The 26,490-nt window shown below is 39.6% G+C and overlaps 1 protein-coding gene across 1 annotated transcript in view; it reads right to left on the bottom strand.

Annotated features, from left to right (window-relative positions):
• The window catches only part of B4GALNT4 (beta-1,4-N-acetyl-galactosaminyltransferase 4), a 210,661-nt gene extending 208,655 nt beyond the window's left edge, over positions 1-2,006 (bottom strand). The window contains exon 1 of the mRNA XM_039353242.1: positions 1,000-2,006. Within this exon, the coding sequence (XP_039209176.1) occupies positions 1,000-1,150 (151 nt within the window). The 5' untranslated portion in view covers positions 1,151-2,006. The remainder of the gene's footprint in view (positions 1-999) is intronic.
• Positions 2,007-26,490: the final 24,484 nt, after the last annotated feature.

Raw genomic sequence — 26,490 nt, 5'->3', positions numbered from 1 at the left:
CCATTTATGGACAAACATACACACATACCTTCAGAAGTTTTGCAAAAAGGGCATCTTACAATCATGCAAGCATTAGAAAAATAAAATACCAAGTGGTTATACCAGCCTTCTTCAACAAAACCAACTGACTTCATCATTTCTCAAATTATGTTTCCCAGCTATGAGTTTGGGTCTCTCAAATGAATCCCATGGTGACTACATGGTTGCCTATGTGGTTTTCCTGGCAACATTTTTTCAGAAGTGATTCTGCTAGTAGCTTCTTCCTAGCACTTAGAGAGAATGACTGGCCCAAGTGACCTAGCTGGTTTTATTGCTTCAGAGATGAAAATAATTCATTCTCACAGCTCCTAGTCCAGGGCCTTTAACTATTACACCAAACTCTCTTCTCAAATATGCCAGAGGCTAAACAGGTAATTCCCTGCCTTAGCCTCCAAATGAGACTGCATGAATGTAGTTTACATAAACAATTATGCAGCCTCAGAAGTTAGATGCTCAGCATTCCTGGGTAACAAGCAGGTATGAAGCCTATTCAGGATGCTCTGAATATTCCTTTCCAAGGTATTAAAGACACTGATTTGTTAATGGATCAAAGGGAAAAGATAGGAAAGATTAGAAAGATATGCAAAACACAAAGATGAGCCGCCTCAAGAAGGTGGCTGATAATTTAGAAAGCTACCCCTGAATCCATTTACGCACCCTAAGGTAGGACAGCACTTCCTTCCTTGCTTTGCAAATATTCCTGCCCTATTGCTTTTAGATGAGAGTTGGCATTATTCCAGATTAATCACACACCAGACAGGATGAGCACGGTTCTGTGCAACTCTTCTACAGATGGCTCAATATTTAAATTCAAAAGAGACGCTGAGAAGGGAAGCAAAGGATAGCGCGGGGATTGGAGAGTTGGGGAAATTGCAAGCAAGCAAGGTGGGGTACCGCTCCCGGACGAAAGAAAGCAAAGGCATCAACAGTGGGGTGGAGGGGACCCGCCCACTTGCTTACCCCGGCCGTAGGCGAAGTGCAAGCGCAGCGCCTTGCCTTGGCGCACCAAGTTGATGTGCAGGTAGGTGAACCACACGGCGAAGGTGAGCAGCACCAGCAGCAGCAGCAACTTGAATTGCTTCCGGATCTTCTTCACCGGGAACCACAGCATCTTCCAGGCAGCATGCCCGGGGGGTCTCTCTGCCCCCGGGGGGTGAGCTGGGGCGCTCGAGCCGTCCTTTCCGCGGGAGGATGAATGGGAGAGGAAGGCAGGGAGAGACTTGCGGGGTCAGCCCCTAACCCGGCCTTCGCGTCGCCCCCTCGCAGCTCATCTTGCCCCGAAGGCAAAGACTACCGCTTTCTCCCCGCCAGCCGCCGGCTTGTGCTCCGTTACCTGCAGCGGCGACGGCAGCAACTTTGGTGTCTCCGGACTGGCGCGTAAACTTCGTTTTGGCGCTGTCCAGCCGAAAGGGCTGCCGAACGGAGGAGGAGGAGGAGGGAGAGGAGGAAACAGAGGAGGGGAACGCTCCCGAGAGCTGCTCCAAGAGGATGCGGGAATGGGTGGGGGCCCTTAATGCTCTCCCCCAAGAAAAGCTCGGCCGCCTCCAGCCAACTCCTGGCGGGAAGGGACAAAGGCATCCAGGCAGCAGGAGACTCCCTCCGACCGCGAGCGATCGAGCAGCGCGGCAGTGTACAGCTCGCTCCCTCGCCGACACCTCCGTTTACCTGAGGCTCTGTGCATGGAAAAGCAGCCCGGAATCCCCGCCCCACAATGAGGGTAATAGAATTCGTCCTCGGCAGGCAATGAATGGAGGGAGAGAAGCTGCCCAGAGTTTCTCCCCCGTCCGGGCTTTGGGCTCTTCTTGAATTATTGTGGTTCCTCGGCCTGCACTTTAGAGGATTTTCGTTGCGGATGCAAAGCCGGAGCTGCTGGGTTGCCTACTCCCGCCTTGCGCGCTCGGCTCGGAGCGATGCCCTGGCAGCAGCATCGCCTTTTCGCCGTCGCTGCTCTGGCTTTGGCTCGAAGAGAGCAGCATCCGCACGCTGTGATGCAACCGAGCCTGAAACGGGGCAGCCAGATGGGCAGCCCTACGAGACCCAATGGCAGCCCCTTTTTTTTCGATCCGCCCAATCCTCTCGCTCAGGAGGCGGGGCAAAGGGGAGTTCGGCTGTGAGCGGCGTTCATCTCCACGCCAACGTGCAAACATCCACCTGGGGAGCAGATTCAGTGCCTGCCTTGGCAAAGGAGGGGAATGATATATTTGGAAGAGGAGGAGGGAGGGGGCTGCCATCATTCTCTGCAAATCTCTCAGGCCTTCGATCTACTTCCTGAAAGCGAAATCTGGCTGCTGTAGCTTCAGGAAAAAAATCTTCCCGTTTTCTATGTTATTGTTCGTTTGAGATGCCACTTACAACCCTACTAGAGCGTCCCCTTCGTGAGGGATGGTATCTTCCCAGCAGATGCAAGCTGGTACTCTGTGAGAAGGCAGCAAGATTTTCCAAGATGGTAAAGGCTGAGGATGCAGGCGGCCTTCTTTGAGATGGCTGCAGGTGAAACTGAGCAGCTGGCTTCCCTTGTGGCAGAATGCCAGAAACGGCGCTTGCTATGATATATCCTAGCAGTAAAGCGTTCTGCTATGGGGCTCAACCGCTGCTTCTCCTGGATATGGCAAGTCAAACTCTCTGAAACCTGAGAAGTTTCAAGTATGCCCATTAGAACGTCAATCAGTGCTAGACCTGCTTCTGAAAATCCTTATGAGTCATCAAGGAAATTGCTTTGCTAGTGCTCTTCAGAAATTAATTTGTGATAGATTTCAGTTAATGTTGGTTGTTGCATGATGTTAAAAAGTGGAATAGGGAAGAGTTGTTCTGAAATGTCTAATTTAGATTTCCCTCCCCATTCTGATTTCATAAATATCAAGTACAGTTGGGGTCAGCTGAAATGGTTGCAGTCAAGGTGTTCTCAAGAGGATCCCAGTAAATATTTTATGGTTTGTCATCTATCCTTAGCATTGCCCTGCCTGTTTTGTAAGCAGTCGTGGCTTTCTCTGATTTGACAATGGAGTTTAGCAAGGAGTAACAAGAAATAAAAGTGCAGGAGGCGTGACTACCTATGTTAGACTGAGAGGATTTCTTCAAACATGTCAGTTACAAAAGAAAGTCAAAAGAAGCATTGGGATTGCTCTTCATTCTAGATGGAGGAATGGCCAACAGAAGCAAAGGAACTCCTATTTCACTCTTGTCTTTTCAGCCAAAAAAATAAAGTAAAATGATTTGAGTATCATAGACTAGGAATGAACACTACAGGTAAGGGAAGAAGTCAGAAATTATGTGGTAAACAGTCTTCTAAATAATTTGAATGCTCATACCGCTATGGCAGGGTAGGCAACCTCGGCTCTTTTATGACTCATGGACTTCAACTCCCAGAATTCCTGAGCCTAGCTGGCTCAGGAATTCTGGGAGTTGAAGTCCATGAGTCATAAAAGAGCCGAGGTTGCCTACCTCTGCCCTATGGCCTGATGAAATGCACAATAGAATATGGAAGGAACAGGTGGAAGAGTCTCATGAGGTCTGTTCATTATCTTTGAGGAGATCTGGAGAACAAGGGAGATATCAGAGCGCCACAGAAGAATAAATTTGGCCCCTTTCTTCTAGAAGGGAAGAAAGAGAATCCCAGTAATTATCTATCAGTGAGCTAACAATACCTGAAAAGATCTTAAATCTTAAAGAGCATACTATTTGTATGGAATTTGAAGACTTGCTATGTGTCATGTAAGACAAATCTCATCTCCTTCTCTGAGAAGGTAACTCCTTATTGGCAGGGGAATATACTGTAGATATAATCTACCTTGATCTCAGCAAAGCTTCTGACAAAGTTCCACACAACGGTCTCATTGATGAACTGTGATAGTGTGGTTTGCATTGGCACTACAATAAGATAGGTCCACATCTGGCTGGCTAACCATGTTCAGAAAAATTAGTGCTAGTTTTACATCAAGATGGACAATAATAACCAGTGGATCCCATTGTATGTTGGGGTCAGAATTCTTCAATATTGTTATCAATGATCTGGATTATAAGATTGAATGACAGATGCTTATCAGATTTGTGATTGACAAGGATATTTGGCTAATACTTAGGAAGATTGGCAAGACTACTGTATAATAAATTTTGAACAAATTGAAAGACTGGGCTGAGACAACAAAATCTCCAGGGAGAAATTTAAGATATTATATTTATGGTGGGAAATATAGAGCACACATACAAGCAAGGAGATTCATGACTTGGAAACAGTACATTAAAGAAGGATTTGGGTGATAAGCTGACCACAAAACAGCAGTTTGAGATAGTTTCTAGGAGGGCTGTTGCAGTCTCTAATAGCATCAGAAGAAATGCTGTACAAAAAAAAATACATAGTCCTTATTCTCTCTTCTGCATTACTGAGATCATATCTGGACTTTTGTGAACAATTCTGGCATCACATTTTGAGAAGGGGATTGACAGTTTAGATCAGGTTCAGAGGAGGTGACAAGCTTAATACAGGGACTTGATAATATTCCCTACAACAGTGGTTCTCAACCTGTGGGTCGGGACCCCATTTGGGGTTGAACGACCATTTCACGGGGGTCGCCAAACAATGCTGTCCGCCATTTTTCCCCCTTTTCCTTAGCTGTGCTACTCCCTTTTATTCTATTGGCTTTTGAAAGCCAATAGAATAGACTCTCTTGAATAGAGTCTAATTCTATTGGCTTTCAAAAGCAATAGGAATTGTCCAAGCTGCCCTGCTGAGTCCGCCAAAAGTCCCATTCTGCAAACAGTGCTGCACCAGTTGAGTAGTCCTCGACTTACGACCGGTTGAGCAGTCCTCGACTTACGACTGGTTGGGGGTCACGGCATTAAAAAGGTTGAGAACCACTGCCCTTCAAGGACAGGCTGAAGGGGCTTAGGATCTTCAACCTGGAAAACATAACACAAGGCGAGTTGTGATATTGGTGTTCAAGTACATTAAAAGGGAAGATGGTCAGGAATTATTTTCCATTGCCATAGAAACAAGGACCAGAAATAATGGGAATAAGTTGCACCTACCTACATTTCATTTAAACATAAGGAACAGTTTGATAGTAAGATCGGAGCATCAGGAAGATAGTCTGCCTATGGAGACTGTGGGTTCTTTAGCCATGGAGTTTTTTTTGAGCTGACCTTTTTGTAAACAAACCTGGTAGACTGGCTGAAGTAATATGGACTGGGGTTGTTGGTTTTAGTGAAAGGTGTTTCCTTGGCAAGAGCCATCACACCTCTCCATGGGTGAGAGCCAGAGAAGGATACTAGTGGGGGAGAAGGTACCTTGTTGATATTGGTGGAAGGAATGGGCACCCCTGGCAGACTGATGAAAAAGGGTTGGATTGAAGTATCTGATGGGAGGTAGATATTGGTTGTGGAAGTTGCTGTAAGGGACAGTTAGAAGCACAAAGTACAGGGGCAAAAATACCCCCAGAAACAAAACAACTCCAAGGAAGATGTTGTTTTTTTTTTGCTTGGATTTAGTGGGACACTCAGACTTAGGGGTAGTACAGTATTTTCTTCCCTAGTCCCCTGAAGCATTCTTCCCTCAGTTTTCTCTGGGCAAAACACTTTTCCACTTAAGGCTGCAATCCTATACATGTCTACTCGACAGTTACCCTATTTAAATCAGTGCAATATATTTACAGCCAAAATCTGGGTGTACAAACTTTCTATCAAATGATTATTGGTTAGTATCATTAGAATGAGAATTTGTTCTTGTTTCAACTGAATACTGTGTAATTTAAATTAATTTAGATAAGCAATGTAGCAGTGGCAAGGACTGCTATAATTCCTAAGTGATCTTGAAATAATATATACATATCATTTTTTGAAATAATATATACATATTATTTGTATGTATGTATAATTTATACATGCATACAGTTTCATTGATTTGGAAAGATGGTAGTGATCTGCCAAATCCTTCCTAATTTAGTGTAAACAAATCTGTAAATTTCCTAGTGAGAAGTAAAGCAACTAATCTCGTTTTGTCTAAAATAAATGTTGTCAGCCAATGATGAAGTTTAGAAAAGAAGCATTACTACATTCATAACCCTGTAATAACCCCAATGCAAAAGTAAAGAAAAAAGCAATTGGCTTAAAGCAAATACTACTATATGCAATTATAAATATAAACATATATAAATGCATAGACATAAGGCTTTTTACATAAACTTCACCATACATTTTTAAATTGGGGAATCCATGAAAAGGTGTATTATTAAATATTATTAAAATTCCCTCAAAACTGTAACTAACACTGTATTCCCATTGTTGCGGCCTCAATAATAGCAAGTTTCTGTTCTCCTCTTTTTCTCTCTGATATTAATATTTTTCTTAAAATTTGTCAAGTACAAGTTAGAAGTGCCAGCCTATAATATCTGTAGGCTACTAATGACAGCCCAAATAACAGCTTCAACAAAGTGAGGTTGACACTAACTCTTAAATTCCTCTCTTTAGTGATATTTTTGTGAAATAGCAGCAGGGTGTGTTTTGATATTTATGGAACCAAGAAATCAGACAATGGCTTAGGAAAAATACCATGCCTTTTTAGTATTAACTGAGTTGAAAGATAATGCTATGGATAAAATGTGCCAATGAAAAGGTTTACTAATTTTTACAGAATATGTGTTAATTTTCCTTTTGCTATCAAAGATTGTGTGTCAGATATTCCAAATCAACCTGGTTTACAGGTTAGAAATATGTTCCCAGAGATCATATCAGGAATTCTATATTAACCTTCCAAGGGAACATGAATATTATTTTCAGAGTTGCCTAAGTAACAGTAAATCTATAATCTCTTTACTTTGAATGCTATTCATTATGTCAGATTTCAGGTGGTATATTCAGTCAGAAGATGTTAAGTTATTTATTAAATGTATATTCTGTTGACTGAGTGACTCAACAGTTAACAGCCAAGTCAGTATTTTAACACAGGTTATTAAACAATTCATTATAATTCAGTTCCAACAAAATGCTAAACCATAGTCATACTTAATGTAGATCCTAAAACTACATATGTATGAAGAAGCCCTGATTCTCAAAGGCTTTGTGTCATTGTGATACTAAGTGATGCTAGCTATCCATTTAAAGTGGCCATACATTCATTTTGGCAAATTTTTGTGAATAAAAAACTAAGCAAGGTCAAACCGGATTAGCACTTGGACAGGAGCCCACCTGCAGTAGAACAACCAGCTGAAGGCAAGGAGGCCCTGATTTTGGGGGTGGGGTGGGGTTAAAAGAGCTATAAAGCCATTGTAAACCTCTTTCATATTGTAACAATCCAAACTAGTTGGATGAATCCATAAATTCAAAAGGGATTTGGCTCAGTTGAAGAAATTTTACTTCTTAATGCCAACCATAATAATATAAATATGAAAAATAAAAGCTGTGAAAATAGTATTTTCTTACAGAAAAAAATCTTACGAATTCTCGCCATTTCACTATTCTACCAACATTTTTTTAATCATACAATTATGGACAAAACTCCAGTATAAATGCATTCCCAAAAAATTTAAGGAGTCAGTATTCTGTATGGGGAAGGTACAGATGAACATTTTACTGTACAATTTTTCACTAGCAAATTCAGGTGTAGCCCAGCTTTTGCTTTTTATGGTTACACAAGGAGCGTTGAACTCTGATAGCTTTGTAAAACTGAAGCCTAGAGCAGAATTTAAATGAACATCTTGGTAAACACAGGACCATCAAATAGAGGAGAACTTGGCAAAAGTAGCTCTCTACCTGCCTTATTCTTCATTCCTTGGACTTCAATTTATGTGTTGTATTTCCACTGCCGCATTATTCACTTGAGATGCTGAATCTCAAACTAGTCAATCACATCTTAGTCTAGCCATGTCATGTGAATCATTCAACCAATCATATGTTAGTTTATGATTCAGTAGCAGGATCCATGCAGTATGCTAAGCAAGACTAAATGTGATTGGCTGTGTGGGGCTCAACGTGATGTAGGAACCCTTGGCTTAGGATGCTGCATGCCAGTTTGGTCTAGGCATCAGGCTAGAAGCCAGGAGACAGTGAATTCTAGTCATTTCTGAGGCATGAAAGCCAGCTGGGTGACTTTGACTCAGTCACACTCTCTCAGCCCAACTCACTTCACAGGGTTGAAGGGAAAACAGCAGCAGGAATGAGTATTAGGTATGTTTGCTGCCTTGCGTTATTTATAAAAATAATAAAGGCAAAAATAAACTGGACCAGTATGTTAAGCCATCATATGCTTGTTGTTTGGTCTTAGCGTATATTATGAACAGTGCTTTGTTAAGTTAGGTTTAGGAATTAATGTGTGAATCCAGAAAATAGCATCAATTCACTAAAATCAGTTAAATTAACCAAGGCTATCTTGTGGGGACATATTCAGTTCCTCCAAGTTCCTACTGGTAAACTGATACTGTCTTTTTCTTTCAACTTCCCATTGCTGCCTACTAAAATTTCATTTAACCAAGTGAAAACTGCCCCCCTCCAACCAGCAATCAATAGGTTGGCTAGATGCTGAGAACTGTTGTTGCTTTCTTTCTTGTTGCTTTTCTCTGCTGTTGACATTTTCAGTGGCTTAATTGATTGAACAGCCATTTCTCCAGAGCCTATTCTGTTATATAAAAGCTGCTTGGCATTAATGCCAATTCTTTCTCCCCTTTGCATAGCAGCAGAGAGGAGGAAAGGGGACAGGCGTTCCTTTGACCTTCTTATGATTTGATTTTGAACTGCTTGGAAACAGCATTATTATGCAACACAGAGATGGTGAACACCACGGAGGGTCTTAATTTTGGATGGGGTCAAATCTAACCCTTTTGTTAGCACTAGGGGGTGGACACATTGCAGCTCACTTCGTGGCAGATCATATATATTTTAACATCTCCAATCTGTTTTCAAACCATTCGAGCGAGCTTCTTATCAGAATACTTGGTGAATCACTAAAGGAGTTGAGATAGCGCATGCTGTACTGTGATTAACACCTTGCAATGAAACAATGCCTATGTAAATCCACTCTACCTCTCAGTGTCTGCAAGGGATTTGATAACCCACCTCTGACTCCTTTCACGCACTTTTACAGAGCCTGGAATTGCGCGGCATTCTCAGCCCTTAGGGCTTTTTCAGACAGCCAAGTTAAAATGTCCTCCAGCCTCAGCAGAAAAGTCTTCCCACATAAATTTATTGGTCCCTATTGCAGATCCCTATTCTCTCACAGTAACACAGCTGGCACAGAGTACAATGCTCGTTTATTCATTGCAATACATAGGTAAAGGAAAGAACTTGGTGGAGATCTCTGGCTGGTTTCCCATCCTACCAGGTGTCGTTATTAGTGGGGAAAACAAGCATCACACACTTTCCTTAATACTGGGCAGGATTGGATGAGTTTAGACAGGTACTTAGAATGCTGCATCAGGCCAAAGGAAGCTTGGGCTTATGGGGGGGACTTTTTCCTACAATCCTGGCAACTCTTTGTCTGTGCCTGTCACATGTCTGTTGGACTATTACTGGCCACAAGTTTACAGTACCAAAACCATGTTCAAAAATAACCCAGCTGACAGATGCGGAGAAGGGTTGTCAGCAGGTGATCAGATTCCGGTTTTGGTTTTGTGACCAGCAGCCTGTGGAACTAGCTAGTGGACAACCATCAAGAATATGCAATTGACTAGCAATGCACAATAACAGCAGTCATCCCTGTGTTGGCAAATTGAAATGAAGTAGGCAAAATGGAGCTACCCCTCACCAAAAGTAACTGTGTTTCATTGCACAGATAACCATGGGAGCTGCAGCTCCATGATACAGGATAAAGATGAGTCGTCAGAAATAAAACTGATAATAATTACAAAAAATACTGCTATATGAAACCCTTTGATTGGCAAAAGCAGGAGAAATCTTCAATGTACTCACTGTAACAAAACTAATAGCACATACCTGGTGGAACCCATTTCTTTTTTGGATCAATGAATGCCAGCAATCAGGTCCAGCAGGATTATTTTTCATGTCTCCTTTAATTGTGTCCTGCCATTTTTGCTTTGATCTTCCACAAAGGCATTTGCCATTGATGTTAAAATGGTAGGTGGTGCAGGCAACAGTATCAAGTGCTACTCATAGAACATGGCCATACCCCTGTAGGCATTTTTCCTGCATTCTCTGTTATAGGTGCAATCTCCATATGCTGCCAGACTGTATCATTGCTGATATGGTCAAATGCCTAATGCCCAATGGAGCATGCATATCTCCATAACATACAAAGGGCACTTATCACTTTTGATAGTTGGTCAACACTGAGTATCATACTGGGCAGACCATCATTTTATACCAGTGGTTCTCAACCTGTGGGTCGCGACCCCATTTGGGGTCGAACGACCATTTCATGGGGGTCGCCAAACAACGCAGTCCGCCAATTTTTTCCCCCTTTTCCTTAGCTGTGCTACTCCCTTTTATTCTATTGGCTTTTGAAAGCCAATAGAATAGACTCTCTTGAATAGAGTCTAATTCTATTGGCTTTCAAAAGCCAATAGGAATTGTCCAGGCTGTCTCTGCCCTGCTGAGCCCGCCAAAAGTCCCATTCTGCAAACGGTGCTGCAAGTTGTCTGCAGCGAAGGCGAGCTGTCTGGAAGTTTCCACCCCTCCCTGCTGCGCAACTACTAAAAATGTAAGTAAAAGAGGGCCAGGGGTGGGAGGTGGGAGGCCGGCGGGCGCAGGGAGGGTTGCTGGTGTGCGTGGGGCCTGGCGGGTGCCTTACCTCGCTTGGGCTGGGCCAGCTGGTGGCCCAGCCGGTGGTCGGCCTGTTCCGTTTCTGCCGCTTGCCAGCTACGCTTCGGCCGGCACGGGGTGGCATCACGCATGCGCGGCGCTCCCGGGCAGGGAAAGTCCTCAACTTACGACCGGTTGGATAGTCCTCGACTTACGATCGGTTTAGTCCTTGACTTACGACCGGTTGTTTAGTCCTTGACTTATGACCGGTTGGGGGTCGCGGCATTAAAAAGGTTGAGAACCACTGTTTTATACACTTTTGATTTTAGGTGAATTGGCATATGCCTACTGCATATCACTTCAATGATTTCCTTCCACTGCAACCATGTGGCATTCATCCTCATGTACACAACCCTAGTCATGCCACCGTCACTTTAGAGATGGGACCCTAAGTATTGGAATATCTTCCCTAGATCTTCATCACTGACCTGGATGGTGGAAGTGCTCGGCCTAATGTCTTAATTCCTCAGTGTTCTTGATGTTGAGGCACAAACTGAATGGGCTAAAATGGTCCTTCCAAGTTTGGGTGCAGCGCTGCAGTTTTTCCCTGGTGGTAGTTACAAACAGGACACTTTTGGAGTAGAGCAAGGCCCAGGAGGCACTTTGATGCAGGCCTCATGACGGCACCCAAAGTTTTGTCTTCCTTTGTCCCACAAAGAAGAATGAATGGAAAAAGTGATGGAGCTATCAGAAATGGCAAAACTGATTGCTTTGATTAGAGAAAAGAATATACCCAATTTTGTTTCTACTTAGAAACTGCTACTGGACTTCGTGCTCGAGACAGAAAAAAATAAACTCTTGACTTTGTGTTTTGCGGATTAGACTAGTTTGTTGTTAAAGAAGTGACTAGTAATTACTAAATATAAAAAAAATAAAAAGTTGAGGCTGTAATTTTTTTTTTGTATTTTATCACACTGAAAAAAAGTTGGAAGTTACTTCTTCCCCCCAATCTGTACCTCTCCCCCTTTCTTATCCTTTCCCATTTTCCTATTATCTTTATTTAATTTGTGCTTTACAGTATTATAATTTCAACACAACATATAAAAGTACCCTTTATCTTCTTTGGAAATCTTTCTTCCTTTTTGTAAAATTTTGTCTGCAAAATATATATTATTTATTTATTCAAGAATATTGTGGTCAGATTCAATCTGAAACTGACAACTAATTCAAGCAAGATAGGCTGCTTGTGATTGAGAATGGAATGATAAAGTTGGAAATAGCAAAGAAAATATAATTGGACTATACACCTAGGAAACAAGTTGAAGTCTTCAAATAACCAAAACGATGCCTACATACATACACATCACCAGATAAAGTACACAGAAACGAAACTGACTATTAATACTGGCACAAGTAGGTAAAAAAGCTTAGTTATAACATCAAAGATGTGACTGGAGGCTGACTATATAACATATTACAAACTGCTCAGGTGCAATTTCAAGTCAAGCTAAAGTGGATAAGAAAGCCAATCAATCTCTACAATATAATCCTGAACATATGCCCACATTGTCAAGGAGAACATTAAGAATCACTTTGAAGTTCTGAATCTCATTGATGGAAACCCAGAGGAACTGTGGAATGAAGTCAAAAAAGGTTGTTAAGAATTAATGTGAAAATAAATTTCCAAAGACCAAAAAATAGAAGAAAGCAAACTGGATCTGAACAGACAGTGGATAATTGCCAAGAAGTGAACAGAAGCCAAAGCCAAGAAAAGCAAAGATCTCAGGAATAAATTTAACAAAGCATTTCAAGAAGTCATGAAGATATATCCTCTAAAACAGTGGGGCATTTTCATGTCTTGATTAATGGGACATAAGGATGAGCTTTTAGCAGAGAGAATGGTTTCTCAGTTGGTCTGTCCATTATCATTATTTATTTATTTATTATATTTGTATGCAATCCATCTCACTGAACAAAGCGACTGTGGCCAATATACAATAGAATGAAGTCATAAATATTAAAACATAAATATAAAAACATGTTCTATTTCAACTGGACTAAAATTAATGCTATGGAGTCTTACACATCATTTGTGCAGTCATATAAGCAACAGGAAAACTTGGCTAGAGTAACAATAAATCATCCCTCTTTACTGCTGCCTGTCATATGGTGAGGATGGCTGACCAGTAAGAGTTAGTCTGCACCATCCTGAGCATCTAAAATACCAGTGGCAAAAGCAATTGCAGAGAAGAATTTCTAAAGCTGTTCCATAGTAAATACTGAAAAAACTTAAATAGTCTTTATATTCAGTTATTCTAGATATACATTGACACTTGAAATATTGATTTCTAGGAGAGAGTTCAGAAACTGACAAGAAGCAGTCTAAGTGGATTTTCTCTCTATCATAGCATTTTGGATTTCTTCTGCCTGAATTCTATTGGCATATACTCAGCATTGATTTGCCCCTTTAACATTAAAGAATGAATGCCACCACTGTAAGATCCAATTGCTGGCACAGCCATAACTTTTTGAAGATGTTTCACCTAGAATATAATAAAAAAAATCTGAGTTTTCCACTTGGGAGAGAGCTGTAGTAGATGCTGATGTGCAAGATTTTGATTCAGAAGGTGTTGTTTTCTTTTTATCAATTCGCCCCTTTCAGTGGAATGATTGAAGCCAGATCACTTAGTTGAGGTGAATTATATCAGGTGTCTTTGAACTGATTTGAAAATTGGATGGACTTTTGTATGCATTAATATGCTATTTTATCAAATCAAATATTTAAATCAACTCAACTCAATTGGACACAACTCTAACAAACCCTAGGATTTGGGTATACCATCTAGTAAGTGGAGCTTATGCTGAGAGGTCTAAGTAGATGATGATGAAAAATTTGTATACCATTCGATTCACAGGGACTCTGAGTAGTCTATATGTAAAAACACAGAAAAATCCCAATATAGTAGTGGAAAACAAGGCAACAAAGGATGGCAAAAACTGGGCACTAACAAGAATAACAACCTATACTATATATTGTTAGGCCTTGACCTATGATTGGTTGCTAAGCAACCATTCAAGGTTAAAATGGACTCTCTCCCCAAAAGCTATTTATAACCAGGTTTTGAAGTTATGGCTGCTACATAAAGAACTTTGGGACAATCTTTTCAAAAATTGAAATGCAGCTCTGATGGTACTCTCAAATAACTAAAGGTTAGTAAGAACAAGACTAGAAGCCACAGTGATTTTTCAATCCCCAAAACATAAATGCTTGCTACTTATATCTTTAATAATAATTTGCTACAGAAAAAATAATTTCCATACAATTTTCTGGATTCTCCTAGAGATCCCTTTCTAAATATTGATTCTTACCTAGGAATACATGTTTTCTTGGAATGTGTTTTGTTGAAACAAATAAATGTATCAGTGAAAACAGTGAATAAGGCATCAGGCATCATTGGACATAAAAGATGCAACTGGAAAGTGAACATACTAAGAATAGTGCCATATTATAGGAAAAACTTTTAATAAAGCCAGTTTGGTGTGGGGGTTAAGTCATCAGACTAGAAATTAAGAGACCCTGAGTTCTACTCCTGCCTTAGGCACAAAGCCATCAGCATGACCTTGGGCCAGGTCAGCAGCATTCAAGAGGGACTGGACTTTCTCCTCTTGTAGCTGTGTAGGAATTCTAAAATAATGTCTCATTTAACTCCTCCCCCCTGCCTTTGCCAATCTCTTTCTTCTACACAGGATGCAGTTGATTACAGTGCTGCATGCAGCCTGTTTTCTTGGTCAGGTTTCCTTTTGACACCTGAGCTTAGAACTAACATTCAGTATCTTCTGGAAGATGCCCAGCACAACCACCCTGAGATGCCCATTGATATACTCCCAGCTATGCTCCTCATGGCCCCTGGTCTCCATCACTCACACTGAGATTCTCTCTTTATGTTATGTTGCCAACACAGCACCATTTTCCTTTTATTATAGTGCCTCCAGTCCTGCATCTGGATCTATGCCAATAGCGGCTGACTGGATTGAGGCAGCATTTAACATTTTCGAAATAAATTCTGCCTGTATTTTCTTGTGCTGCCGCAAATTAAAATACAGCCTCAGAAGAAGTGGAAGTTTCATCAGGCAGCAGCATCTGGCCAATCCTTTGTAAATTCAGAAGCTAAACACGGCCAGGCCTGATTAGAACCTCAATGGAAGATCTCCAGGGAATAGCAATCTGTCAAAGAGACTAGGAGGTAAGCAAATAAATGAAAAAGAAATCCTAGAAGGCAAGGAGAAACCACTTATGCATTGTTCCAAAGAAATGACATGGAATTGTCCATAGAGCAACTGAATATCAAATTGGACTTGAAGAAACCTTTGACCAGAAAAAGAGGAACTTGGTCCCAGGCCACGGCCCTGGTCTCAGCTTTCATCACTCTTAGCATTCATATATTCCATCACCCACTTTCAATTCCTGGGGAAAATGAGATTTGGAATATTGTCCAGAGGGAGATTTCTAATCTAAATATTAATCAATATGGTGATGCTTTTAGACTAGATCTAATCTCTCCCATTCCACTACCCACTCCAATTTTCTTACTGAAAATGCAAGTTAAATATTCGTTCAGAAATGCTCACCAGCCAGCCAGCATTCTTAAATCAGATTCTGAGATGAATGCGCTGTATTGAAAGGACACACAAATTGTTAATTTATTATTGTTGTATTTTTACTCTGAAGGAGGGAAAGAATGGTTGTTAGCGCTTTTAAAATTTGTTACAGTCATAAAATTAAGGTGATAAACTTCATGTATTGATATTTTGATTTGATGGGAATACCAAACTTTGCTTTACATAGCAGATATGTATAGCTGGCCCTGAGTGTGTATTGCCCCCTTCTCAGTCTTTGAAAGTATGGCAGGCAATATATGAAGTTGGTGTGGTAAACAGAAGAGACTTCAACTTCTGCTAAAATAAAAGTGAAATATCCTTCAGATCAGATTCAACTTTTGGTGATTTCATAGACATGTCTGTGGTTTTCTTTTTGTTTATTTCTATCTGGCACTATTATTATTATTATTATTATGGATCATCGCACAGTCAGCCAGATGTTCAGACTGGATTTGGCATTTTGTCTACCTATCGAGTCCTTACCCAGGACCTGGGATAGGCAGATGTGGATGTTTGATGGTATTACAGATATCGTCGCAGGATGGAAGCAGTTCCTAGTAAGGCCGCCTTTTGCAATTGACTAATAGCGAATTTGTCAATGCCAATGGTGTTCAAGTGGTGCTCCAGTTGTTTTGGGATTGCCCCCAAGGAGCCTATTACTATTGGTACTACCCTTGCTTGCTTTTGCCACAATCTTTCTATTTCTATTTGTAGGTCTTTGTATTTTGTTATCTTCTCCAGTTCTTTCTCGTCTATTCTGCTGTCTCCAGGCACTGCCACGTCCACTATCCAGACTTTTTTGCTTTCTTATCGACAATTGTTAAGTCTGGGGTTGTATGTTGCAGGTGCTTGTCTGTTTGAATCTGAAGTCCAGAGCAGTTTAATTTTATCATTTTCTATGACTTTCTCTATTTTATGATCCCACAGTTTTGCTTTACAGGCAAATGTATTTTTTGCCGAAATCAGATTTCAATGCACCATTGTTGTACTTTGTCATTGCGCTGCTTGTAACAGTCTGTGCAATCTTCTTGCAACAGCTACCAAGGGTCACTGTTTCTTCAGCTTCTTTGCGTAGGGCGGCATTACTGTCTGTTGCTGTCTTCTCAATTTGACTTTGTATGCATTTGTCCTTAAGGCTTGGTCTTGTGCAGCCAGAATTAGTCCCTCGGTCTCTTTCTTCAATTTTCCTGCTCTTAGCCATTGCCAGGTTTTATTATTATCTGCTTTCCCAGCTATTTTTTTCATGTATTGGCCATGTAGTGCTTTGTCTTCCCATGCCTATATTCTGTTCTTCATTTGGTCTTTCTTGTAGGCCAGTTTGGTCTCTCCAGTAGTCAGTAAGCCTTCCTGATATACTAATTTCAGTGCATCTTCATCATTGTTCTTCAGATATTCTTCCAAAGCCATTTTTTCTTCTTCAACCATCTGATGTACTTGTAGCATTCCACGCCCACCTATTTGCCTTGGTAGATAAAGTCTGTCAATGTCACTGCGTGGATGAAGGGCGTGATTCATTGTCATTATTTTTCTGGTCTGCCTATCCATTGCTTTTAGTTCTGCTTGAGTCCAGTCCACTATTCCAGCTGTGTACCTAATGACTGGGATTGCCCAGGTGTTGATTGCCTTTATGGTATTTCCTCCATTGAGTTTGGACTTTAAGATCTTCTTCACTCTCTTGATGTATTCACTTCTAATCTTTTTCTTGACTTCAGTGTGCTTGATGTTGTCAGCTTGAAGGATACCCAAGTATTTGTAGTACTCTTCCTCATCCAGACTCTTAATGTTATTTTCGTGGGGCATCTTGATTCCTTCAGTTTTCATTATTTTTCCTTGTTTGATAGTAAGTGTGGCACATTTGTCCAAGCCAAACTCCATTACAATATCTTGGCTATATATACGGACAGTGTTGAGCAGCGATTCTATTTCAGATGATGTTTTTCCATACAGCTTCAGATCATCCATGTAAAGGAGATGGGATAGTCTGGTAGATGTTTTTGATGTTTGATAGCCATGTCCTGAGTTATTCAGTATTGTTGACAGAGGAAACAGTGCAATAACAAATAGTAATGGTGATAATGAATCTCCTTGAAATATCCCTCTCTTGATATTAACCTCTCCCAGCTTCTCACCATTGATCTGCAACTGTGTCTTCCATTGTGCCATCGATCTTTGCACAATTTTCTGATGTTTCTACTGACTCCTGTTATTTCTAGGCACTTTATTATCCAATCATGTGGCAGAGAGTCAAATGCCTTTTTGTAGTCAATCCATGCCACATTCAGGTTGGTCTTCCTTCTCTTGCAGTTTTCCAAGATCATTTTGTCTATTAGGAGTTGATCTTTTGTTCCTCTGCTATTGGGGCGGTTTCCTTTCTGCTCAGGTGGAAAGAGATTGTTTTCAACTAGATGCTGTTGTACTGCATCAGCTACCACACCAGTTAGTAATTTGAAAGTTGTTGGTAAGCAGGTAATTGGCCTGTAGTTACCTGGTGTTGCCCCTTTTGCTGGATTTTTCATTATTAGGTAGGTTTTCCCAGTTGTTAGCCACTTTTCAATTTCTCCTCCTTGTAGTATATTGTTGAACTGCTTGGCAATGAGTGGGTGTATAACAGTTAGATGTTTCAACCAAAACCCATGCAGTTCATCTTCACCTGGTGCTGACCAATTTTTGATTTTCTTTGCTCTTTTTTCTACCATTTTTGTTGTTATTACTAGTTCTTTCATTTCAACTTCTGTTTTATTTGCATCCACCTCTTTTAACCAAGCCGCATCCTTGTTGTATTTCTTTGGGTTATCCCATATCTGCTTCCAGAACTGCACTGTTTCTTCCTTGTCAGGTACTGACTGATTCCTTGCAGTTTCTCCATTGATGGATTGGTAGAAACGTTTCTGATTGATTGAAATTGGAGGTTCTGCCTATAGTTTGCAATTCGAGCTTCATATCTACTGATTTTCCTGGCTATAGCTGTTATTTGTTGCTTTATTATTTCCAGTGCTTCCTTGATCTTCCTTGTTTCTAAGTGGTATTTCTTGATTAGGTATTCTTTGGTCTTCTTGTTCTTCAGCTTCTTTTCTTTCATCTGTTCTAGCTTGCTTGCATGTGATCTTAACTTGCTGATCTTATTTTCTAGTCTAACCTTCCATTTTTCTGGTGCACTGTTTGTTTGTTTTTCTTTTTTGTTGATTTTGCATCCCAGGTATTCTGTTATAACTGCAGCTGTGCTGTACATTAGTTGGTTTGTTTCTTGCAGTGAATTGGTGCTTATACTTGCTATTGCAGTATTTGCATCTTTTAATGCTTGTGCTAGCTGTTTCTTTGGAACAAGCTTCAATGCAGGTAGCCTTATTCTGTTGTTTTTGTGCTGTTCTAGATGCTCAGTTATTCTTTGTTTCAATTCTTTTATTTCTTTAGTTAGAGGGTTTTGTTCTTCCTGAGGAAGAGGTGCCTGGTTTCCAAATGAGAACAGTTGTATATCTCTGCTGGATTCCTTCACTGCCAACTCCCCCTGGTTTGCCTCTACATTCTGAATTACTTCTGGTAAGGCTTTGATTTCTTTGCCCTGGGTAAATCTTTGCAGTTCGTCCAATTCTGTTTCTGTGAATATTTATTTCGTGTTATAAATCGGCGTTGATCTGCTAGTCTCTGTTCTGTTATTTCTGATTCTGGATGTTGTTCTTTCCAGAACTGGTGCATTCGTTTTAGATATCCTCTTCTTGTTGGACTTGATCTGTAGTAACAGATCATTATTTCTTTGTTTTCCATCACTGTGTATCTGCGACGGGTAAACACCTTTTCTTCCAGTAGTTCTGCAGCTGCTGGCCCTGGTTGCTCAGCCAACAGTCCTGAGTCCTGTAACCCATTTTTCACCAGATATCCAGGAACTCCAATATCTAGCGCGGACCTTGTTAACCCGGGCGACGTCCGAGCCGGTATGGCATTCTGAAATTTACGTCTCACCATATTTTTTATGGGAGAGACACTCTTTGTCTGACTCCTCTGATGAGACCTGTCCAGTATGGTTGAACCTCTGGCATAGCTCTCATCTTCCTCAGAGTACACAAGCCCCACAACCACGTCAAGGTAGTGCCTCACTGGGGGTTATTATTATTATTATTATTATTATTATTATTATTATTATTATTATTATTATTATTCAGAGTGGTGAACATATCTCACACTCTTTCTTCCTTCTATTTTCCCCACAACAACAACCCTGTGAGATAAGTTGGGCTGAGAGAATATGACTGGCTCAAAGTTACCCAGCTGGCTTTCATATCTTAAGTGGGACTAGAACTCACTGACTCCTGATTTCTAGCCTTGTGCCTTAACCCTTAGATCAAACTATCTTTTTCTTCCTTCCTTCTTTCCTTTCCTTCTTTTCCTTTCCTTTCCTTTCCTTTCCTTTCCTTTCCTTTCCTTTCCACTGCTTTTGCCATTGCTACCTACTGTAGGTTTTTTGCTCCTTCCCAATCTAGTCATGGCATTTTCTGAAAGTCTCCCTTTGGAGTATTGTCCAATTCTGCTTAGCTTCCAAGCCCAGATAAGGTTAGTTAGATGCTATCATTTGGTGAGATTTCTAAAAGATATTTTGATTTTGAGCTGACCTCTTTTAAAGAATGATCAAAGTTGTTAACATCTGGTGGAATAGAAACTAGACCATTTATACACCCTTAATAAAAGTATGCTCTTTAAATCTTCTTTTCCTCCAAAATAATGGAGAATGAAAGCTTTTCCCAATCTCACATGCTCTATAACAGAATATTAATGCCATCTCCTGGTTATTAGCAATAACTACACAAACACTGCACTGTAGCTTTCCTTGTGAAATACAATAAGGTAAGAATGAGCTGAGTTATTTGGAAATTCTGTTATGACCAATTGGAAAATTAGAGAGAGTGGAAAGTTGACTTAAATCTACTTGTGAAATGTCTTGAATAAAATTAATTTTGTACCTAAGGCAGGCCCTACAGAAAATGTGTTAATCTAAAGTTTGTTTAGCTGAAAAAAAAAAGTTGTTTCACACAATAACATTGTTATCTTTATTTTACTTTGTTATGCTCAGGCTACTTGGTTACATAATTATTTTTCTTCTTTATGCTGGTATTTGTCTGTTTCATGAGCAAGAGTTGCTCTATGCACAGTGAACAGGAAAACATTTTAGAATGAAATAACTCATTACTGGGTGCCTGGGATTTTTATATGATGGAAATAATTGTTTTGATCTCATATTAGTTATATTTCCCCATAGAAACGTGTGAATAGCATGCACCTTCCTTTTGTTTTGATAGTTTTTGTGACTGAAGGTGTTAAGTATAAATGTCAAGTTTCCTTTATAAATGTTTGAGACTCCCAGGTCCTAACACAGAAATAAAATGCATCACTAATGCCTGAATTATTCAAAGTGCATTAAGCAAAACCAAGGCAACTGAAGAGATCAATGATATGTCTCCAAAAATCTTAATCTCTAAATGGATTTTGGATAGCATCACATTTTAAAAAAAAATCTGTTCCAAAACTGATGACTGATCTGAACTTGCAAATCCAGATTATCAATAAGGATCTCCCAGCAAAGAAAGGGAAGGATCTGATCTGTAGTAGAAAGAAAAGAAGGGCTGCTCTCCAAGCCCCATTTGTAAATCTCTCCTCTGGAGAGAAAATTGAGAGGAAAAGAGAAGGGGAAGAAAGGTTATCTAAAGCTTCAAGGTACTTTTCCAAAGCTAAAAGCTGTTATGGGAAGAAAAGATAAAACACATAATACAATAAAAAGAAAGGAGAGCATTAAATTATGTCAACTACATGACATTTACAATCATTTAAACCATCTTTTTAATAGCCTAACATTGTGTGGGTGGCCAGGGGCTGTTGTGGGCAGTGTGAAGCCATAATCCTGTTGTGTTTGTTGGGAATTTTGATTGCTCCCTACGCTTTATTTTATAAAGTTTTAAAGGTTGTTTTGAAATTTCGGCTTTTTTGTAGTTCCTATTTCAGAATGTCAGAAAGTCATGTGACCAATTTTTGGCAGCCTTAATTGCAGTGGCTCTGAGGGCAATATAAAAGAGGTTGGAAGGTAGTCTGAACTACACCAATATCGGGGGAGGGGGAAACACATCTGGCTTGCAATTGTTTCAGAAGGCAAAGAAAAAGGATGTAATGGGGAGGGGAAACCCTATCTCAAATAATATAGCCCCAAGAGAATTAAAGGAAACTTAAACTGGGCCGGCCAACCTAGAATGGGCAGAGATCACCAAAGCCCAAGGAATTCAGACTTTGTACAAACAATGAATGGGAAGGTTTCTCTTTCCCTCTCTCTCTCTCTCTCTCTCTCTCTCTCTCTCTCTCTCTCTCTCTCACACACACACACACACACACACACACATTTTGTTAACATTGGTTTTCCTTTCTTTGTTGTTTGACTGCTTTTTAAATTTTTATTTTACTATTTGTGCTGATCCATCACACCAAGTATTCGCCTTTCATCTTATTGTTTGCTGCCTTTTTAAAAGGTTTTTTTATTCTGCCTTTATTATTTTTATAAATAACTCAAGACAATGAACATACTAATACCCTTTCTACTTTCTATTTTTCCCACAACAACCACCTTGTGAAGTGGGCTGGGTTGAAAGAGAGAGTGACATAAAGCTGACTTTCATGCCTAAGGCTCAACTAGAACTGACAGCCTTCTGGTTTCTACCCTGGTGTCCTAATCACTGACTAGACCAGGGGTAGGCAACCTTGGCTCTTTTATGACTCATGGACGTCAACTCCCAGAATTCCTGAACCAGCATGCTGACTCAGGAATTTTGGGAGTTGAAGTTCACAAATCATAAAAGAGCCAAGGTTGCCTACCCCTGGACTAGGCCATAGAACACAGAGCAATAGAGTTGGAAAGGACTTTGAAGGTCTTCTACTCCAACCCCTACTCAAGCAGGAGACCTTATATCATTTCAGACAAGAGGTTGTCCAGTCTCTTTTTGTAAGCCTTCAATGATGGAGCACCCACAACTTCTGAAGGCAAGTTATTTCACTGGTTAATTGCTCTCACCATTAGGAAATTTCTCCTTAGTTCTAGGTTCCTTCTTTCCTTGGTCAATTTTCAACCATTGTTTCTTGTGTTGCCTATTGGTGCTTTGTAAAATAGTTTGACTCCCTCATCTTTATAAATATTGGAACACTGCTATCATGTCCCCCCTAGTCCTTCTTTTCATTAGATTAGACATATCCATTTCCTGTAACCACTCTTCATACATTTTAGCCTCCAGCCCCCTAATCATTTTTGTTGCTCTTCTCTGCACTCTTTCCAGAGTCTCAAAATCTTTTTTGTATTGTGGTGACCAGGACTAGATGCAAACTGAGCAGAATCAAACTAACTTTCTCACAAACATTTGTTTTATAAGGAGCCCTCCCTCTCCCTATCACAATTTTTTCTTTGTTATTTTGTCTTTCACAATAGAGAAATTTTTCTCAGATAGATCCCAGAAAACTGCCCCAATCTGGAGAAGATTTGGAGAATCAGGAAAAAAAAATCAGCCATAGACCATAATGGAGCCAATGTTTAGGATCTTTTTGCCCATTTATTTTAAGGATTTATGTTTTTAGTATCTTGATGCTAATTTTGTTCTACCTACATTGTATCCATGTGTACACATGTGGGTGCAGATTAGTCCCTGGGAAAGTAATTATTGAGTTAAAGCCTGAAGAAAATTTCCTTTTTCTTTTCTCCAATTGTCTTCTCTTTTCTTTTTATAAATATTTTATTGATTTCAAGTTTTACAATCATAAGTACTTAATAAACAACTTGATATCTGGGTTTCTTTATCATTCAGTGATACATATTTCACTCAAAATATCCAATACTACATGATCCAGTATTTCCCTGGTCCTCTCTTTTTCCAATAATAATTGTTTTTTACACTATACAAATATAATTCTTACTGCTATTAATACCTATATAATTAAATATAAACATCTTCATCACGTATTTCTAAAGTTATACATAATGTCAATAATATCAGTTTATAATATCTTTTCTAGCCAAAACATATCTCAAATGTATTTGCAGTCAGAGTTCCCTTATTCAATCTGTATCCAGTTTTTTTCTTTTTTCCCGATTTTAATTTCCCATCAATATTCAAAATAACTATCAATTATCATTTTTCTCATAATTAATTACATTTGGATAACTAAAAGTTTCCTTTATATCGACCCTCTTAGTATTTTCGTATTTCCCATCTTATAGAAAATTATGTTATCTTAGTTACAAATCAGATTCTTCTAATTTATAATGATCCTTTTATTTCTAACAATTGTCTATTCTTTTAATCATATTCAAACATCCATTAGATGGTATAATACCTCATCTAATTAGTCAGGACCTCTATTTTCTTCAGTCTTACTCTAGCTTTCTTCCTTTGCCAAATAACTTTACAAGTCAGTGCATTTAGGTCACCAAGTATTTCTTCCTCTGTTTCTGTATATATTATTTGGAATAAAAAAGACAATTTAATTAAAGTGTTTTTGTAAAATGCTTAATCCATTTATGTTCATTAAACACCCTTCATTTTCTTTTAGTTTCTAGTTCCCCAGTTTTCAGCATTTCTCCTAACAGCTCTGTCATCCATTCTGTCAATTCTTCCTTGTCCTCAAATATGTTCTGAAGTCTTGAAAAGTAAAATATCTTTCCCATTTTCGGTATTATACCTGGTTCTTCCAAATTTTTATTTATCTGTACCTGTCTGTTGGTTTCTTCTTTAGAATCTTCTATCTTTATATCAGTTCTATTTTTTTTCTGGTTTTTGAGTTGCTAGTTCATTCTTTATGGTCATTTTCTGAACGTTTTTTCTTGTAAGTTTAAGTTGGAGAGTTGCTCATTTATGTTATTTAAATTATTTTTAGTCTCCTCATAATTTAAAACAATTGTCTTTCTGAAGTCCATTTACATTTTCTTGTTGATTATCTATGTTTCTTCCAAAAAGAAATAGTCCAGAAGCAACTTTCCCATTGTTTCTTAATATTTCTTGAAACTAAAAGTCAGTCAATATTTGTAATCCAGACCGGCCAATTCAGAATGGTTTACTGTCTCCTTCATACAGATAAAACAGCCCAAAGATTTTTTCCCCTTTTCCCAGCTGCAGTCTGCAAAAGCGAAAGTTTCCAGGAACAACGAAGAGCCTTATCTATGTCTGGGCTTCGTGCCAAATTTTCTTTAAGCATAATAAATGGTAATGCCAAGGTTCTCCACTAGCTGTCATTTCCATCTTTCAACTTTTAAGTCCAAACTTATTTCACCAACTTTCCAAATATCTTTTCAAAAAGAAAGTCTTAAAAATACTTTTAGTCCCCAAATTTGTCAAAGCTATATTAAATCCAAATTAATCTTGTAGTTTTCTTTGATTTTCCCCCAAAGAAAGTTATTCGCCGCTTCTCTTTTCCTGAGAGAATGGGGTGGAAATTCCCCTTCTTTCTATCATCTGGGGATATTCTTTGCTTTGGGAATTCTTTTTTTTTCAGGAACAGGTTTTAAAATTATAAAGAGAGGATTATGATCTCATCCAGTTCCATCCGCGTTGTTCAGAAGTTGCTAATTAGTGCTTATCTTTGGTTGTCGATGGCTTCTGGCTGGCCACATAAATGCAGCCAGTCTTTCTTCTGCTGGTTTGAAGGGCTTCCTTGAATCAAACAGAAGGGCTGCCGCCCCTCCACAATTGACAAGGGTCCCCTTCTTCTTCATCACCTCTACAGGGTGACTTTACACCTTTTTAGAGTCCCCAGCAGAGCCAAATTGGACATGGAAAACGGAGCCCCATTTTCCTGCACCCGTAATGCCATGATGTCTAACTCGGAAGTCCCAATTGTCTTCTCTTTTCGTTTAGTTCTTTAACCTTAATGTACATTTTAAAAGACTTGAATTAGATTACATTTAATTAATAAATGAGTTAGTATTTTCATTCTGACAAAGAATCCAGCCTTCTGTGTTTTCAAGTAGTCTGCTAAGCTAAGGGAAGATACAGAAGTACTTTTTTTTTCATTCTTGTCCTCCTGATTTTTTAAATTTTATTTCTCTATTTATTTACTTCATTTGTCTGCTGCCCTATCTTGAAAATTATGAGCAGCTAAGAATCTTTACATAAAATAGCACCCAGCCAGAAAAGGGGGGAGAAACAAAATATACATAAGAATCCAGACCAAAAATGTAAAAACCAAATCATGGCAAATGTTATGCCATGATGAATCCCATCTTCAGTCAGGGCATATCCTGTACTAGAGGGAATAAATAAGTCTTGGCAGGTTTCCTAAATCCCAGGAGGGATGGAGCTGACCGAATATCTGCAGGGAGGGAAGTACAAAGTATATCCAAAAAGCTTGTTTCTGAGGTCCTGTCACATGTCAACATCCTGTAGGAATGGAAATTAATTAACCTGAAGGGATTTAACTCTGTTTGAGCTAGTCAGACAGAAAGATGAATATAGGATAGTGATGGTGAACCTAAGACATATGTGTCAGAGATGACATGCCATGACATTTGGGTTGGGACATCAGTGTTCACCAACACCCAACAACTATTCTCAAAAGTACATCCCATTCTCATGCAATTTTCAGAGGCTGTAGGGGCCACATGAGAACGAGGTGTGGTATCACACACACACACACATATACACATGCATACCCCATACATACATATATACACACATATACATATACATACATACATACATACATACATACATACATAAAAATATAAGAAAAATGAACACCAGGATAAAAATAAACAGGATCGTTTAATATAAACAAGCCTGTGAGTAAAAAAAGTTACTTACTGAGCTTTCATCAGCCAAACTACTGACGTCATCAGAGTTAGAATGCTAGGTGATTAGGGAGCTTGCCTATATACAGCTGCCTGTCTCTGCGCCCAACTCCTCGAGCGTGTCATCGGCCCATTAGCTATGTTACTCTGCAGTGTGTTAAATTGATTCTCATCCGGCAGCCTGTTGGTGGATCTGATGATTGTAGCTCTCTCTCCCTGATCCTGCAAAGAACAACTATTCAGATGTTCCTGCTTCATACTCTCCCCTCCTTTTTTGTCTCTCCTTCCAAGCCGTTCGTCATCTCCTC

Source organism: Crotalus tigris, unplaced genomic scaffold, assembly GCF_016545835.1.
Source record: "Crotalus tigris isolate CLP2741 ecotype Arizona unplaced genomic scaffold, ASM1654583v1 scf7180000018504.2861643, whole genome shotgun sequence".
Taxonomy (NCBI): Eukaryota; Metazoa; Chordata; class Lepidosauria; order Squamata; family Viperidae; genus Crotalus; species Crotalus tigris.
The sequence above is the reverse complement of the archived record's forward strand: the minus strand, read 5'-3'. Positions and strand labels throughout refer to the sequence as shown.